Source organism: Pyxicephalus adspersus, chromosome W, assembly GCF_032062135.1.
Source record: "Pyxicephalus adspersus chromosome W, UCB_Pads_2.0, whole genome shotgun sequence".
In the NCBI taxonomy this organism is placed as follows: Eukaryota; Metazoa; Chordata; class Amphibia; order Anura; family Pyxicephalidae; genus Pyxicephalus; species Pyxicephalus adspersus.
This window is the reverse complement of record NC_092870.1, coordinates 12,893,239-12,908,354: the sequence shown is the minus strand read 5'-3', so window position 1 is coordinate 12,908,354 and position 15,116 is coordinate 12,893,239. Positions and strand designations below refer to the sequence as shown.

The 15,116-nt window shown below is 37.7% G+C and overlaps 1 protein-coding gene across 1 annotated transcript in view; it reads left to right on the top strand.

Moving 5' to 3' along the window:
• Window positions 1-15,116, top strand: part of LOC140342894 (THO complex subunit 2-like) — a 162,545-nt gene that overhangs the window by 28,232 nt on the left and 119,197 nt on the right. The window contains exons 7-10 of the mRNA XM_072429265.1: window positions 1,644-1,777; window positions 2,874-3,040; window positions 3,132-3,224; window positions 11,940-12,077. Of these exons, the coding sequence (XP_072285366.1) occupies window positions 1,644-1,777; window positions 2,874-3,040; window positions 3,132-3,224; window positions 11,940-12,077 (532 nt within the window). The remainder of the gene's footprint in view (window positions 1-1,643; window positions 1,778-2,873; window positions 3,041-3,131; window positions 3,225-11,939; window positions 12,078-15,116) is intronic.

Below are 15,116 nucleotides of genomic sequence, written 5' to 3'. Positions count from 1 at the left end.
CGTTCCTCGTTCATCGTCCGTGGATCTGCCAAGGACAGTCATTTGGATCTACATTTTTAAGCATTAAACTGCTTCCACTTTCTTTGAGGTAGATTTGCTATGGGGTGGGGAATGGGGGGTGCTGTTTGTACAACACTCGTTCATGCATTGTGCAGTTGTTAGAACGGATCGTGAAAGATCCTTTATAACGATAATTATTGCATGTGTGTGCGTATAGTAGAGCCAACGATTCTCGGGAGACTCTGTGTGGAACAGAAATCTCATTAAAGCTAAATTGACAATACAGAAGCCGTGCCTACCTAATTTATATAATTTCATATTCTCTCACATTGGAATAAGACTTGACCGCTCATGAATTTTTTTAAGGAGATTGTAGCCTATCTTGTATGGGTTTGGTTTCTCACAGTTCCTGTGATCAAATTACATTCTGGATTGTGTGGTAAATGACTATTAACCCCCCTAGCATTCTAATTTTGTCAGTTTTGTGATGCAAAAAGTGATCCTATATTTTTTTTTTTTTTTTTTTTCATAAAAATTTTTTTTTTTTTTTTGCTCACCTCTCCAGCAGCAGCAATCCTCTGAACGGATGACACAGAGCAGCCTGAGATCCGGGCATCCGAGGATGAGAGCTGCCGAGAGCTGGGCGGGGTATTCAAATCAGCCGGGCGGAGCAACCGGCTGAAAACCTCTGGGGAGAACTATGCATTCAGGAAGTGATTTATAAGTCATCAAAAGGTCAGATCAAAATCAGGGCTAATAGTGGTCAAAATGTAAATCGGGGCACTGGCCAATGATGCTTGGTGTACTACAATGTGTTTTTATACTTTTATCCTATGTTTTGTAGTGTTTTTTACTGCCCCTACGATACATCACATGTCACATCTTGCCGGGTGATGTGATGAGGATGTCCCTGCTCTGCTCTGCTCACTCCTCTGAATCGATCAACAATGCTGCTTGCATCACATCCTCCGGGTCATGCGAGCAGCTATAGAAAATTTCGGGGGTGATGCCAGCGGGAAATCGCCCCCTAGCATCACCCCCTGAATTTACTATTGCTGCTCGCATCTGCAGTTAGATGTGATGCACCATGCAGAAATCCTGTTTGGTGCATTACGTCTAACTGATAGGTGCAGCGGAGTGGCTGGGACTCTGTAATCTGCTTTTAAATTTCCCGCCCGGACACGCCCCCTGACGGACAGACTCCTGGGCATCACAGCGGGATGGGCACAGGTAAGAGGGGCTTCTAAAGTTACCCCAAGTGTGACTTGGTTACCGCTTTTTGCAAGTGTTTTTCACCCCAAGTCACACTTTGGATTACCGCTAGGAGGGTTAATAGATTGTCCAGAACATTTCACATGTGTCCAGACTGAAATACTCGTGCTAAATATTTGTGGCTTGAATGCTAATGGTGGTCGCAAAATTGTCCACACAAGCAAATATCTGAATGTTTTGTAATCTCCTATAAGCCACGTATGAAAGATGAGAATAAGACGGAAATGCAAATGTTTGGCAAAAACCTTACCAATGGTCCTGTGAATTCTGTTATGTCTGTCAGATGGTTTTTCTTTTTCTGAATAGTGCACTAAATCCCTAAAGATACCTCATGTTAACTGTTAACAGCCTTTTTTCTTTATTTTCTGCAGTTACAAGCAACAGAAATTCAATTTATTGAGAGAAGAAAATGAAGGATATGCAAAGTTGATTGCAGAGCTTGGACAGGATCTGTTTGGGAGTATACGAAGTGATTTAATTCTAGAAAATATAAAATCCCTAATTGGTAAGGCTGGTAATGTGACCTTTTTTCTCTTTCTATGACAATTAATTTTGTGGAACTTTTTATTTTATGTTTAAATTGAAGTAAAAAGTGGATTGCAAGGGTTACATTATAGCTGATTTTTAGCCTTCTGTCGGTATGCACACCAATTTTTTTTTTTTTTTTTTTTTTTTTTTTTTCTATGTATTGGGGTGTGGTGACTCCTTTATTCTACATGTCGGGCACTGTTAGAGGGCAGCAGTGACACTGGATTCTTACTTACCCTTGCAAAACCCCTTTTTCTCTGGGTAGAGTCCAGTGGAAAATTGGCATCACTATGCAGCCCTGAAGTGCAGTGGCAAGTGTTGAGATAAAGGTCGATACTGGGGGGTAGCTTTACCGGTGGCCTATCGTGTTACATTATTGCAGGAAGAAAACCTGCAGTACATTTACTGGTAGGAGCAACAGGCTCAAGACATTAGCACTCTGGTCTTTGCAGTGCTAGGTCCCAGGATTGAATCTCTGCCAGGGCACGATCTGCATGGAGTTTGCAGGTTTTCCCTGTGTTCGCTTGGGTTTCTTTTGGGTACTTTGGTTTCCTCCCTCATTCCAAAAACATGCAGTAAGGTAATAAATTGACTTTCCTTTAAAATTGACCTTGAACTGTGATAAAGACATATGACTATCGTAGGGACTTAGATGTGAGCCCCTTTGAGGGACAGCTAGTCACATGACTATGGACTTATTATTATGGTGTTCTATAAATTGTTGTTCTTAGTAAGTGCATGATTTACCAGAAGCCCTGGTATCTTTCTTTAATGGGGTTGTCAAATGTCTGAGGATTATCTGTCTTTGACTTTTCCCATACTATTTATAGCTTTAAGTATGGGTGGTGCTATTTTCTTATCTGTATATATGTGTGTATATGTATGTATATGTATGTGTGTGTATATATATGTGTGTGTATGTATATACACACACATCACATTCTAATAATTAATAAAAAAATAAAGTTTAGGAGGATTTATTGTTAAAAGTATTTTCTATATGTGTATATCTATCTCTGAAAAAAATCTGATATTTTCTTTATATAGATTATTGTGGCTTTCTTCTTTCTTAGGATGTTTTAACCTTGATCCAAATAGAGTATTGGATATAATCTTAGAAGTATATGAATGCCGACCAGATTACAATGAGTTTTTTGTCCCATTAATTGAATCCTACATGGGTATGTGTGAGCCTCAGACGTTGTGTCACATCTTGGGATTTAAATTCAAGTTTTACCAGGTAATACATCCAATTTGCTTAAGACAAGTGTGCTGTTGCTTTCATGCGTTGTGTGCCTCTTAATGTTGAATTATTTAATGTTATTTTTTAGGAACCCAATGGAGAAACCCCTTCATCTTTGTACAGAGTTGCTGCAGTTCTCTTACAGCAAAATCTTATTGATTTGGAAGACCTTTATGTACATGTAAGGTTTAAAGAAGCTGAATACATGAATTTGTTTCATAGTCAAAGCTATATAATATTTGGTATTGTTTACAAAGTACAGCTATGGGAGTGTAAATATTTAGTTCAAATAAAGTGTTTATCTTTGGTTGTTTTTGCTCTGTTCTGCTATATGGTAACTTGAAATACAACTTTGTACTGAAATGCTAAATAAAGTGTGCTGTAGCAGTAAGTAGCTCCATAGATCTTAAACTGGGTGCTGCAAGTGTGGTGAATCAGCAGTAGGCTAGGGAGCAGGATAGAGGTGGGACAGTGGCATGGATTTTGCACAAAGGCTATTGAGTACTTCCTAACCTCCCTGGCGGTATAATTATGTCAGTATTTTCATGTCTAAAGCAGTACATTGTTTTAAATTGAAATTTGTTGTTTAATTTTGTAGGCCTGTAATTCTTAGGAATATCACCCAGGTATTATAAAGTTTGAAACGCATATATAGTAGGTTAGGTTGAAAAAAGACATAAGTCCATCAAGTTCAACCACTAGGGCAATAATCATATCCCAGATATAAAACCCTATAGGACATAGTTGGTCCATAGGAAGGCAAAAAAACCCCGGGTACAATTTGTTTAAACGGGGAAAAAAATTCCTTCCTGATTCCATGAGACAATCGGATGTTCCCTGGATCAACAGTCATTGTTATTTTTACTTTAAAGCCTTATTCCCCAGTTATATTCTGTGCTTCTAGAAACCATCCAGCTTTTTCCTAAAGCAATCTATAGTAGTTGGTGAAAATACTTCCTGAGGGAGCCGATTCCACATTTTCACAGACCTTACAGTGAAGAATCCCTTCCTTATGCAGAGCTTAAACTTCTTTTCCTCCAGACACAGACAGGAGTGCCCTCTTGTTCTTTGTAACGATTTTAAAGTGAATATTTGGGAAGAGAGTTCTCTATATGGACCATTTATATATTTATACAGGGTAATCATATCCCCCCTTATACGTCTCTTCTCAAGGGAGAATAGATTCAGTTCAGCTTATCTCTCCTCATAGCGGAGCTCCTCCATTCCTTTTATTAGTTTAGTTGTCCTTCTCTGCACTCTCTCCAATCCCACAATGTCCTTTTTGTGAACTGGTGCCCAAAACTGGACTGCATATTCCAGATGTGGTGTGACCAATGCTTTGTACAGGATTATGTCTCCATCTCTGCAGTCTATTCCTCTTTTATTACAAGAAAGTACTTTACTAGCTTTAGATATTGCAGCTTGGCATTGCATGCTGTTATTAAGTCTATGATCTACCAGAACCCCAAGATCCGTCTCCATTTCTGACCCCCCAAATGTATTCCCCCTAGACAGTATGAAGCATGCATGTTGTTACCCCCAAGTGCATAACTTTACATTTTATCTATATTAAATGCCATTTGCCACTTGGCTGCCCAATCACACAGTACATCCAGGTCTGCTTGTAGATTATAGTCACCCTGTATGGACTTAATTCCATTACATAGTTTGGTGTCATCTGCAAACACAGAAATGGTAAACGCAAATCATAAATTATAATCTAATAAATAATTATAAAAAATAACAATAAATTTAATCACACTAAAATTTGTCCACGGTTGCAAAATTATTGATAAATTAGTAGACACTGCATATTGGTCTAGTAGACATCCCGGGTATGTTAAATTTTGAAACATAGAACTGCACAATGTCCGAAGTCACTATCAGGACAGTAGAACCTGGTTTCCTTTCTGATCTTCATTCCACTGCGATCTCTCTTTGAGCAACAAACCACGCACATCCTTGAAGGTGCTGCCTTTTTCTTGGTTGGTGGGATGTAGTCTGTGATGTGATGACCAGTTAGACGTTCCAGGTTGACAACTGCAACAGCACAACGTCCAGGTTTATTCACGGCCATTGATGGTGTTTGGTGGTTCATGACAATGCATTTGGAAACTTTTCAAATGAAGTCAGTGACTCACAGGCCTGTCACTCTTTTGCTTGTAGACAATGTAGGCATTCCACAAGCCTTGCTCAACAAGATGCCTGAAGATCTTTTTGTAGTACTTCTTTTGCTTTTTCCTCATTGCTGGGTAGAATGTCATTGCTTGATCAGCTATGTCGACAACTCCCATGGTATTATTGTAGTCTATCAATACCTGTGGCTTCTTGATTTCTTTCCCACCTTTTTTGCGTACCTTAATTGTGGAGGCATTGTGGACAGTACTCATCAGGCACACATCTTTCTTGTCATGCCATTGCAGGGCCATCATTTGCCTTTCTGCCAGGCAACAATTTCTCCTGTCTTCAGCTTCCTTTTTGCAAACATTGATGGTTTGCGTCGGTTAGCCCTATTGGTTCTTTACGCATGCGTTTTGTGTTGCAGAAGAAACTCATAAGTTTAGAAGAAGTATAAAAGTTGTGACACAATAGCTCTGATTTAACAATGGCTCAATGAGTGAGAGAACAGAAGATGTTGTCATTCCATAGTTGCTGTATTTTGGGTTGAATTGTCCCTTTTCCAGTGTATAGGACTGAATTTCAAATGTAGCCAGTTGACGATTCACACAGCATATAGGATTTCACGGTAAATTGTATTGCACCCAGATGAGTTTTGGTGCAGGATAAGTAGTTTTATCATAATTCTTCATTGTTGGCGAAGTGTAAATTTCATGATCAGGGTAAATTTGTACTCCGACATGACTGTGGCAAAGAATGGAGTGGCAAGTATTTTATTGGTAGACCAATACCACTTCTGCAGGGGTTTGCCCACCACTCCCTGAAGTATCAGTAAGCCCAGCAATCGGCAAATGTCATTTTTAGTCACTGGTTCCCTCTTTTTGCCTCTTGAAAACCTCAGGTGTGGAGCAGCTATTGTTGTTCAGCGTACCCGTTTTTCTCTGCAACTATTTTTTCAATAACCTCCGGTTAGAAACAATTGCAGGTATGCCAAGGGGCTCGTTGCGTTCAGAATGAATTTTCACAGCAGTTGCTCCCGGAAATGGAAATCTTGGTGGCACTCCCTGAGCTGCACCAAGGTCAATAGAGCACCAAGTGCGCACATTACTGACCTCAAACGCAGATTGATCGTTGTGTTCACTTTCACTGCCCGATGACAAGTTTCCTGGTGAATCGCTATTGCTTGATTCCACAAGTGACTCCTATTAACTATCGCTGCTTTCTAGCTGTTCAAAAATCGCTTTTGCGCTGGCGAGACGCCTTTTGGAAGCCATGGATGTGGTCAAGTTTCCAGTAAGAAGTCAGGGACGTTCAAGGTCATAGACAAGTGTTCAAATGAGGAAAGGTTCAAGCAACCAGCTGGACAAAGCTGTTGGATGCACTAAATATATATATATATATATATATATATTACTTTGGCATTTATATATTCTATTTTACTGTAATCAATGTTGCAAAAGCAGATTACAACGTAATCTGCTTTTAAATTTCCCGCCAGGCCACGCTTCACATGTAGGATGCAATGCAAAAGCTGGCCGGGGATCGCTGGAGGATGCCGCTGGATCGTGGGGCGCAGGTAGAATTTTTTTTTTTTAAGCTACCCCGAGTGTGTCTTGGGGTTACACCTTTTGATATATAAAAATTACCCCAAGCCACACTCTGGAATACTGCCAAGGGGGTTAATGGTGTGCTGATGGTCCTCTTAAGACAATGCAGCTCTGATGCACTTGCATTGCAGAGCACCACTGTGCACATGACCTAATTATTTTGTGTTGTGGTGCACTGTATTGGAAATAATGCTGGATGTGCATTGTTTGGTCCATTCCTGTGCCTTGCCAACCCGTTTAAAACTAATGGATTGTTTTAACGCACTGCATGTTAACTTGTGACATAATGCACAATAAAGTGGACCTATCACAGAGGGATTTTGTAAGCTTGAGGTACTGAACTCATTCTAAGTAATGCTAATTGCTTGACTGTAAAGTTAAATATTTGAGAGAAAGCAAAGACAGGCTTTGATAGGCAGGGTTAGATGATAACCTATAAAAGGTTTTATTAGAACCAAGGTAGACCTTTTTGCCAACATAGACCTTCTGGGTTCTAAACAACAATACCACTAACAAATTTGTATTTACTCGGTGAAGGCTAGATTTTCGTGTTCACAAATACACACAAGTGCTCATCAGTGCAATGACTTGTCTTAATTACTGACGCGTTTCGACTGTAGGCTTCCTTTAGGGCATTATAAAAAGACACCATACTGTTAACAAATAGTACAATAGAATAGCACAATTCATGTCAAGTATGTACAAAATAATACAAGGTTAAATTACATAAATATGTTAGACCGTTTAAATACCAAAATATAATGCATTAGGTAGTCCTATATAGTTTGTGCATCCTCATGACAGTCTTAAAAAAGCTCTTAAACCAGATATGGGTAATAAACCAATAGGGGTTCACGTATAGTTAAAGGAAACACTTATATATTGTATAGTCCCATATCTAATAGATTCTATTATTGATGAGAATAAGTAGTATAATAGAAAAAATATATTTAGGCATTTGAAGGGTATGTAAGAGAATGGTATTTGTGGGAGTAAGAATTTAAGTAAGGGTAGCAGTGGTTCACCAGTAGAAAGAACATAGAGTAGATTTAAGTGGTGTGTTGGGTATTCGGATGTTAGGTGGTGATAAGTTCCTGAAATGTAATCCAAAGTCTGACATCAAAGTCTATTTACATTAGGGAGAAATAATAAATTGAAATTCGGGTGAAACTCACTTCGAGGTTGGCTTCAGGATCCCTCCAGGTGTATTACAGAATTTGTGTCAATATCCCAGTAGGTATCCCATGGGGCCTCTTTCAAGATGAGAGAGAGCTGTTATTGGCCTTCCGGTAAAGCGCCTAAAAATGTGGTGTACTTTTGAGTTTTTTGTTGTTGTCCAATCTGCGAATTTTAGAGGGAAAAGCACATGTGTTCATATACTACAAAGATATTGAGGGTTTCAGTGTGGAATGTCACATGATCTAAGGTGCTGATCTTGTAATCACTTTTATGGTTACATAGTAGGTTACGTTAAAAAAAGACATGTCTATCAATATATAAAACCCTATAAGACATAGTTGGTCCAGAGGAAGGCAAAAAAACCCTGGTGCAATTTGCTTCAACAGGGGAAAAAAATTATTTCCTGATCCCATGAGGCAATCGGATGTTCCCTGGATCAACAGTCACTGTTATTTTTTTCAGGGGCAGGATTATGTCTCCATCTCTGCAGTCTATTCCTCTTTTATTACAAGAAAGTACTTTACTAGCTTTAGATATTGCAGCTTGGCATTGCATGCTGTTATTAAGTCCATGATCTACCAGAACCCCCAGATCCGTCTCCATTTCTGACTCCCCCAAATGTATTCCCCCTAGACAGTATGAAGCATGCATGTTGTTACCCCCAAGTACATAACTTTACATTTATCTATATTAAATATCATTTGCCACTTGGCTGCCCAATCAAACAGTACATCCAGGTCTGCTTGTAGATTATAGACATCCTGTATGGACTTAATTCCATGACATAGTTTGGTGTCATCTGCAAACACAGAAATGGTACTTTTATTCCCAAACTCTATATCATTTATAAAGATGTTACACAGTAAAGGTCCTAACACTGAACCCTGGGGTACACCACTAATACACCTTAGACCATTCAGAGTATGAATCATTAATTACAACTCTCTAGATGCAGCTACATAAGGTTAATTTGTTCATCAGGGTTTAAAAACATCCCCCAATTCAGTTATTGGAGGTCATAGAGAATGGGGAGTAGGTGCTTTTACGTAGGGAAAACCTAAACGGCACTCCGTAGACAGATCTACGAGCATGTTTATTCCATCAACACCGGTAAAATGACAACACCCAGTAGTTACCACGTGGGTACACAGCACAACTTGAACAATTAGGTAATTTCCTTTGCAGCGCTAGAGAGCATCCCTCTTAACCCAAGTGGAGGGGATACTGATAGGGCCTTACTACATTTAGAAGCTCAATGGATTTTCGCAACTACCTCATCGGGTCTAAACAATGTTTTTTCCTTTAAACCCTTCTTCTGAGCCTTGCTATATCTAAATATGCATTATAACCAGAGTATCACCAAATATAATTAATGAAACTCTCTTCCAAGTGAAAAGTAGTCCCTGCAATTTTCACAAGCCCCCTTGCTTGGGCGTCGGTGGTCTCCAGTGCCTAGGACTAGTCACATTGGAGCCTCGGCTCCAGTGATTGACAGGTGAAGGCGGTCCAGGTGGGAAATGATAAACATACTACTCCTTTAGGAGTGGCTTATAATAACCCTAATATTCAATAAGGAATACTATCCGGCCTATCAACTTATTACCACCCAAGAATTAAACCACCCCACTGTGGGCGAAAAGGGAATTTGTCATCCTTCTCGCCTAAATGTCAGTCTGTGCATGCGCAAGACTTGGCGCATGAGCAGATACTATGTTTCTAACAATCCAACCGAAGGGCGGAAGCCCAAACGTATTTGCGGTCTGCACAACTGGAATTTCACCCAGTTGTTTGAATCCAGGTTAACCATTTTAAGGGTCGTTCGCCGGCAACATCAGTCCTCTGGAGGAGGCTGGCTCCTGGCGTCCTGCCATCTTCACTTTACACCAGCGTACAAGTAAGTGTTTAGTATGTATATTTTCTATTCTACACATAAATGCACTATTAAGCCTGTATCTGTTTATCTATGTATTACAGACTATTACTATAGTTGGCAGTATAATATTACTTTACTAGCCAATTATAACTTAACCTTTTAATCAAAAAAGGTCTTTTAATCATTGTTATGGTTATGTGAAATTCCACACTAAAACCCCCAATGTCTTTGTGGTATATGAACACAAGTGCTTTTACCTCTAAAATTTGCAGATTGGACAACAAAAAACCCACAAAAGTATACTGCTTGTATCCTGACTTTTTAAGAGAACCTTTTACCTTCATTATACCTAGGTAAGATATAGATCTATTCTCCCAGATAGATATATCTGCCTTAATTTCCAAAAGGTTTTATAGCTATACCTCTACTATTTAGGCGCTTTACCTGAAGCCCAATAACGTCTCTCTCTCACCATGAAAGAGGCCCCATGGCATACCTACTAGGATATTGACACAAATTCTGTAATATACCTGGAGGGATCCTGAAGCCAACCTCGAAGTGAGTTTCATCCCTAATTTCAGTTTATTATTTCTCCCTAATGTAAATAGACTTTGATGTCAGACTTTGGATTACATTTCAGGAACTTATCACCACCTAACATCCGAATACCCAACACACCACTTCAGTCTACTCTGTTTTTTCCACTGATAAACCACTGCTACTCTTTACTCAAGTAAGTTCTTACTTCCACAAATACCATTCTCTCACATGCCTTCAAATGCCTAGATATATTTTTTCTATTATACTACTTATTCTCATCAATATTAAAATCTATTAGATATGTGACTATACAATATTTGTGCTTCCTTTAATATACTTGGACTCATATATTGGTTTAATAACCATACCTGGTTTAAAAGCTTTTTTAAGACTGTCCTGAGGATGCACAAACTATACAGGACTACCTAATGCATTATATTTAAACCGTCTAACATATTTGTGTGTTTTTACCTTATATTATTGTGTACATACTTGACATGAATTGTGCTATTCTGTTGTACTATTTGTTATCAACAGTATGGTGTCGTCTCTTATAATCCCCTGAGGAAGCCTTTGGGTGAAACGTGTCGGGTATTGAGACAAGTCATTACACTGATGAGCATTTGTGAACACGAATATCTAGCCTTCACTGAGTAGATACAGATTTGTTAGTGGTATTGTTGTTTACTACCCAGGAGGTCTATGATGGCAATAGGTCTACCTTGCTTCCCTTAAAACCTTTTATAGGTTATCATCAAATCCTGTCTTTGCTTTCTCTCAAACATTTACACTATACCACAGGCTAGGCTACACCACTTCTTATTGGAAAACTGCAAACTTCCTCTTGCATATCCTTGCCCCTATCTGGCTGTAAAGTTTAGTCTTTTTAGTTTTAGTAGTTTAGTCAAATTCCTGAAATAAGCTTGCAGCTAACTGGCCCTAGTTGTTCCACAATTATCTGAACAAATGAGCTTTATACCACTTCTGGGTCAGTGATTAAGGAAATAATAAAGGCAGTAGATTAGGACACCTATTGGGCAATTAGTAATTTTAGACCGAGGTCACAAATGGCTTACATTATCTATCATTGGTTAGTCCACTTTAATATGAATGCTTTAATGTGACTTGCAGGAAACTGGAAGTGTTATTGGGCTTCTGATTATTACTTGTATGTGCTGTGCCAGCTTACATCTTTGCTGTCCACAATGTCAGATTGACTAAAATCTTCAGCTGGACCACTTATAGTTAAGTGTTGCTAATCTGCATTGCTTAGCCCTGTGTTGCATTTTAAGCATTTACCCTTCCCCCAATATCCAAAAGGTAACCAAAAATAGATATGTGTCAGAATATAACTGGTGAATTTCACCATCTGTTGACTTCCTACAAGTGTGTTTTTTACATTCATGTTGACTTGTATGGGAACCTAATTCCTACTTGAATCCCTCAGTCCACCCCAAACCCTTAGCCTTGTCTGCGACAACAGTATTACATATTATTAGTTTTTTTTTTTTTTGTTTTTTTTTTGTTTTTTTTTTTAATAGAAAATATATGTACTAATACGATTTTATTTTCTTACTAGCTTCTCCCATTGGATAACAGCATACTTGAAGATCACAAAAAGGAGGTTATAGAAGCTAAACAGATTGTTAGAAAGCTATCTTTGGTAGTTCTCTCTTCTGAGAAGGAGAAAGAAAGAGATGAGGAAAAGACAGATAAGGTAAAATGTATCTTTCATTAACAGTGTATTGTATTGTTCTTTTACCTGTAGATTTAAGAATAATATAGTACATTGGAACTAGAGATTTGACTAGATTTACAGGAGCAAATCAACCAGAGTAACAAAGTATGAAGCTAACATACCTAAAATTTGTACCTTTGTTTTTTTACTCCATTTTCTAACAAAATAAATATTTTAGTGTTTGTCACCTTTTTATGCAGGCGTTTGAATGTGGAAACATCCTAAACCATCTGTGGACCTTTTGTCATGCTGCACCATTTCCCCCCCAAAAAAGTATCAATTAGGATGTGTGTAGTATTTACCCTTCTGTGCCACTGGCACACTGCAGGATAGTGAATTCTGCACACTGTGCGCTTCATTTATTAAAAAAGTATTTTGTGGGTATGGTGTCAAATTTTTGTAGTGGTTTGGTGGTCATGAAGATTTTTCCAATAAGTGGGTCCCTTAGAGTTACATAATGTGCAACCATAAAAAAATCTCAAATACTTTAAGCGATAGAAATTAGTTTCCATATTCATTGTCATTTCTTTTTTGTAAAATTATTCTCTTTTCTATGCTGTGCATAAATTCATAATTACCAGAAAAAAGCATGCTGTAATGGCTATTGGGCCTGATTTATTAAAGCTATCCAAAGCTGGAGAGGATACACTTTCATCAGCTGGGTGATCAGCAAACATGTAATGGATTTCTTCAAAGTCATTTGCTAGCAAATGTTTTGAATCCTGGTCCAGATTCATTGCAGATTTTCTGCATCGCCCAACTTAACTGATGAAAGTGTATCCCCTTGGAGAGGGTATCCTCTTAAAAAAAACAGGCCCATTGTGTTCAATTTACTAAAGCAGGTGTTTTTCACTTTCCAAAGTAACTGTTCACTTAGTTTATTGAAAAAGTTGAAACTGTATCAATTTAGCCATCTGATACAAACAAAAATTCAGTGATTTTTGGTTTTCAAAATGAACATGGCTTAAACCTTTTTTTTTTTTTTTTTTTTTTTTTTTTTTTTTTTTTTTTACTAAGTTAAAGTTGGCTGTGCAATGGGATCTCTTTCCAGTTCCTGTCTGCTCTAATAAGTAAACCACAATAGCATTGCTATTAGGACCTCATTCTTAATCTATCCTCATTTTCATTGTATAATTTTATTTTTAAAACACACTTGCTAATATTTTACATTCATAAAACTGGCTTCACTGCCTCATTTGAACTTTCTAATTGCTTTGAGGGTTTTATATTGAGTGTTGTTTTTCTTCTTTTCTTTTAGTTATCTTTTTCAATTGGGTTGTGTGAAATGGTTTGTTTGGTTTAGTGCATGTAGTAAATTTAAATAAAAATGCATAACTATACTCAAGGGGCAACACAAATTAGCAGAACTGAAATCCTACTTTATAATTTATTGTTGATCGAAGCATCATATATTTAATTATACCTCGCAGGTAAATGATTGCCTCACAAAGAAAGTTCATTATTTCTAAACATGCCGGGACATCTGCTACTTGCTGACTTGTAATTTGATATCCATTTTTGTTCTGTCGAATAATTTAGTGATTTCTTAAACTTTTGGCTGCAGTATTCTAAAGCTTTGATATAGAAATGTCTTTTAATACAGTGTCTTGCTGTTTACGGTAATCACTTGACTTAATCACTGAATTAAAGCTGAAAGTCTGCAGTTCAACTGCATCTGAGTTGTTTCATTTAAAATTATTTGTGGTAATGTAGAGAACAAAATTAGAAAATAGCATGTCCAAATATTTATGGACCGAACTGTACATTATATGAAACTTTATCTGGATGTTTTATTCAGGGTTGGTATATACGATAACTCTTAGAGGCATATTATGTTCTTAAATGATGCGCTCCTATATGGAGCCATGAAGTACGCAGATTTTGTTTGGCTCTTCGCCCTCCACTCCCCCACATAGGGCTCTTACGTTGCTAAGAAAATTGTTTTGAATTTGTATCTGAGTTCGTTGTACTTAGTGCGAGTATCTATAATACTCGCTTTTTCCTATTCTACGTCTATATTTTTCGGTACTAACTTTTACTCCCTCCAATTACCCTGGTGAAAACCACCTTTGGTTGCAGTAGTAATAGCCCCCTTAATGCTTTGTACATATAATGTACAGGGTTTTAAATACCCCTAACAAAAGATCACAAGTACTATATACACTTCATAAACAGAAAGTGAATATTGGTATGCTTCAAAAAACACATTTCTGTACGAACAACATTCCTGTCATGTGTAATAGATTTTGTCACATATGGTATTAAAGTACATATGCTGAATCTAAAGGGGTATCTTATTGGTGTCCACAAATCCATACCACATGTGGTCCTAGCACAAAAATCTGACCCTAATTGGTAGATTTGTATTTTTGAAAATCCTAATTGATGGCAGAAAGTATACAATTGCAAACATTTTATTTACTGAATCAAGACCCTATCACTTGGGGATCTCAAATAATCCGAGACCTTATGCACTTTCAAGAATGTTTAGTTCTGATCGGAGGTGACTTTAATTTTGTATTTAATTCAACACTGGATTTTTCTTCGAAAAGTACACCCTGTTCAAATGCAAAACTCGCTAATTGTAATAAGTTACTTCAAAAATGTTCCCTAGTGGAAATTTGCAGAGTAACTCATCCTGGGAACAGGAATTACAATGGGGAATGTATTTTTTGTTGAGTTAGATCTTACACTTGTATTTTACAAATTTTTGGGTAGTGAATCCAGAAATGACCCCAGTTTTTTGCTATCACATCCAGTTTATGAGATACAGGGTACCCTTCATTTTTGTCAAAAAAACATACAGTGGAATATTAACTTGAATCTACAGTTTATTTAAATTTCTTTTGTTCATACAAAGGATTTATTGTTACTAGTTGACATTTTTTTTTTTTTTTGTTTACAGTAAAACATTTGAAAATTATTCAGGGAAGCAGTTAAAGTAAAAATTTACGCTTATAGCTTTTCCTGGAGTGTTCAGTGTTAGGACAATCCCGCCGGATGCTCCAACAATAGTCA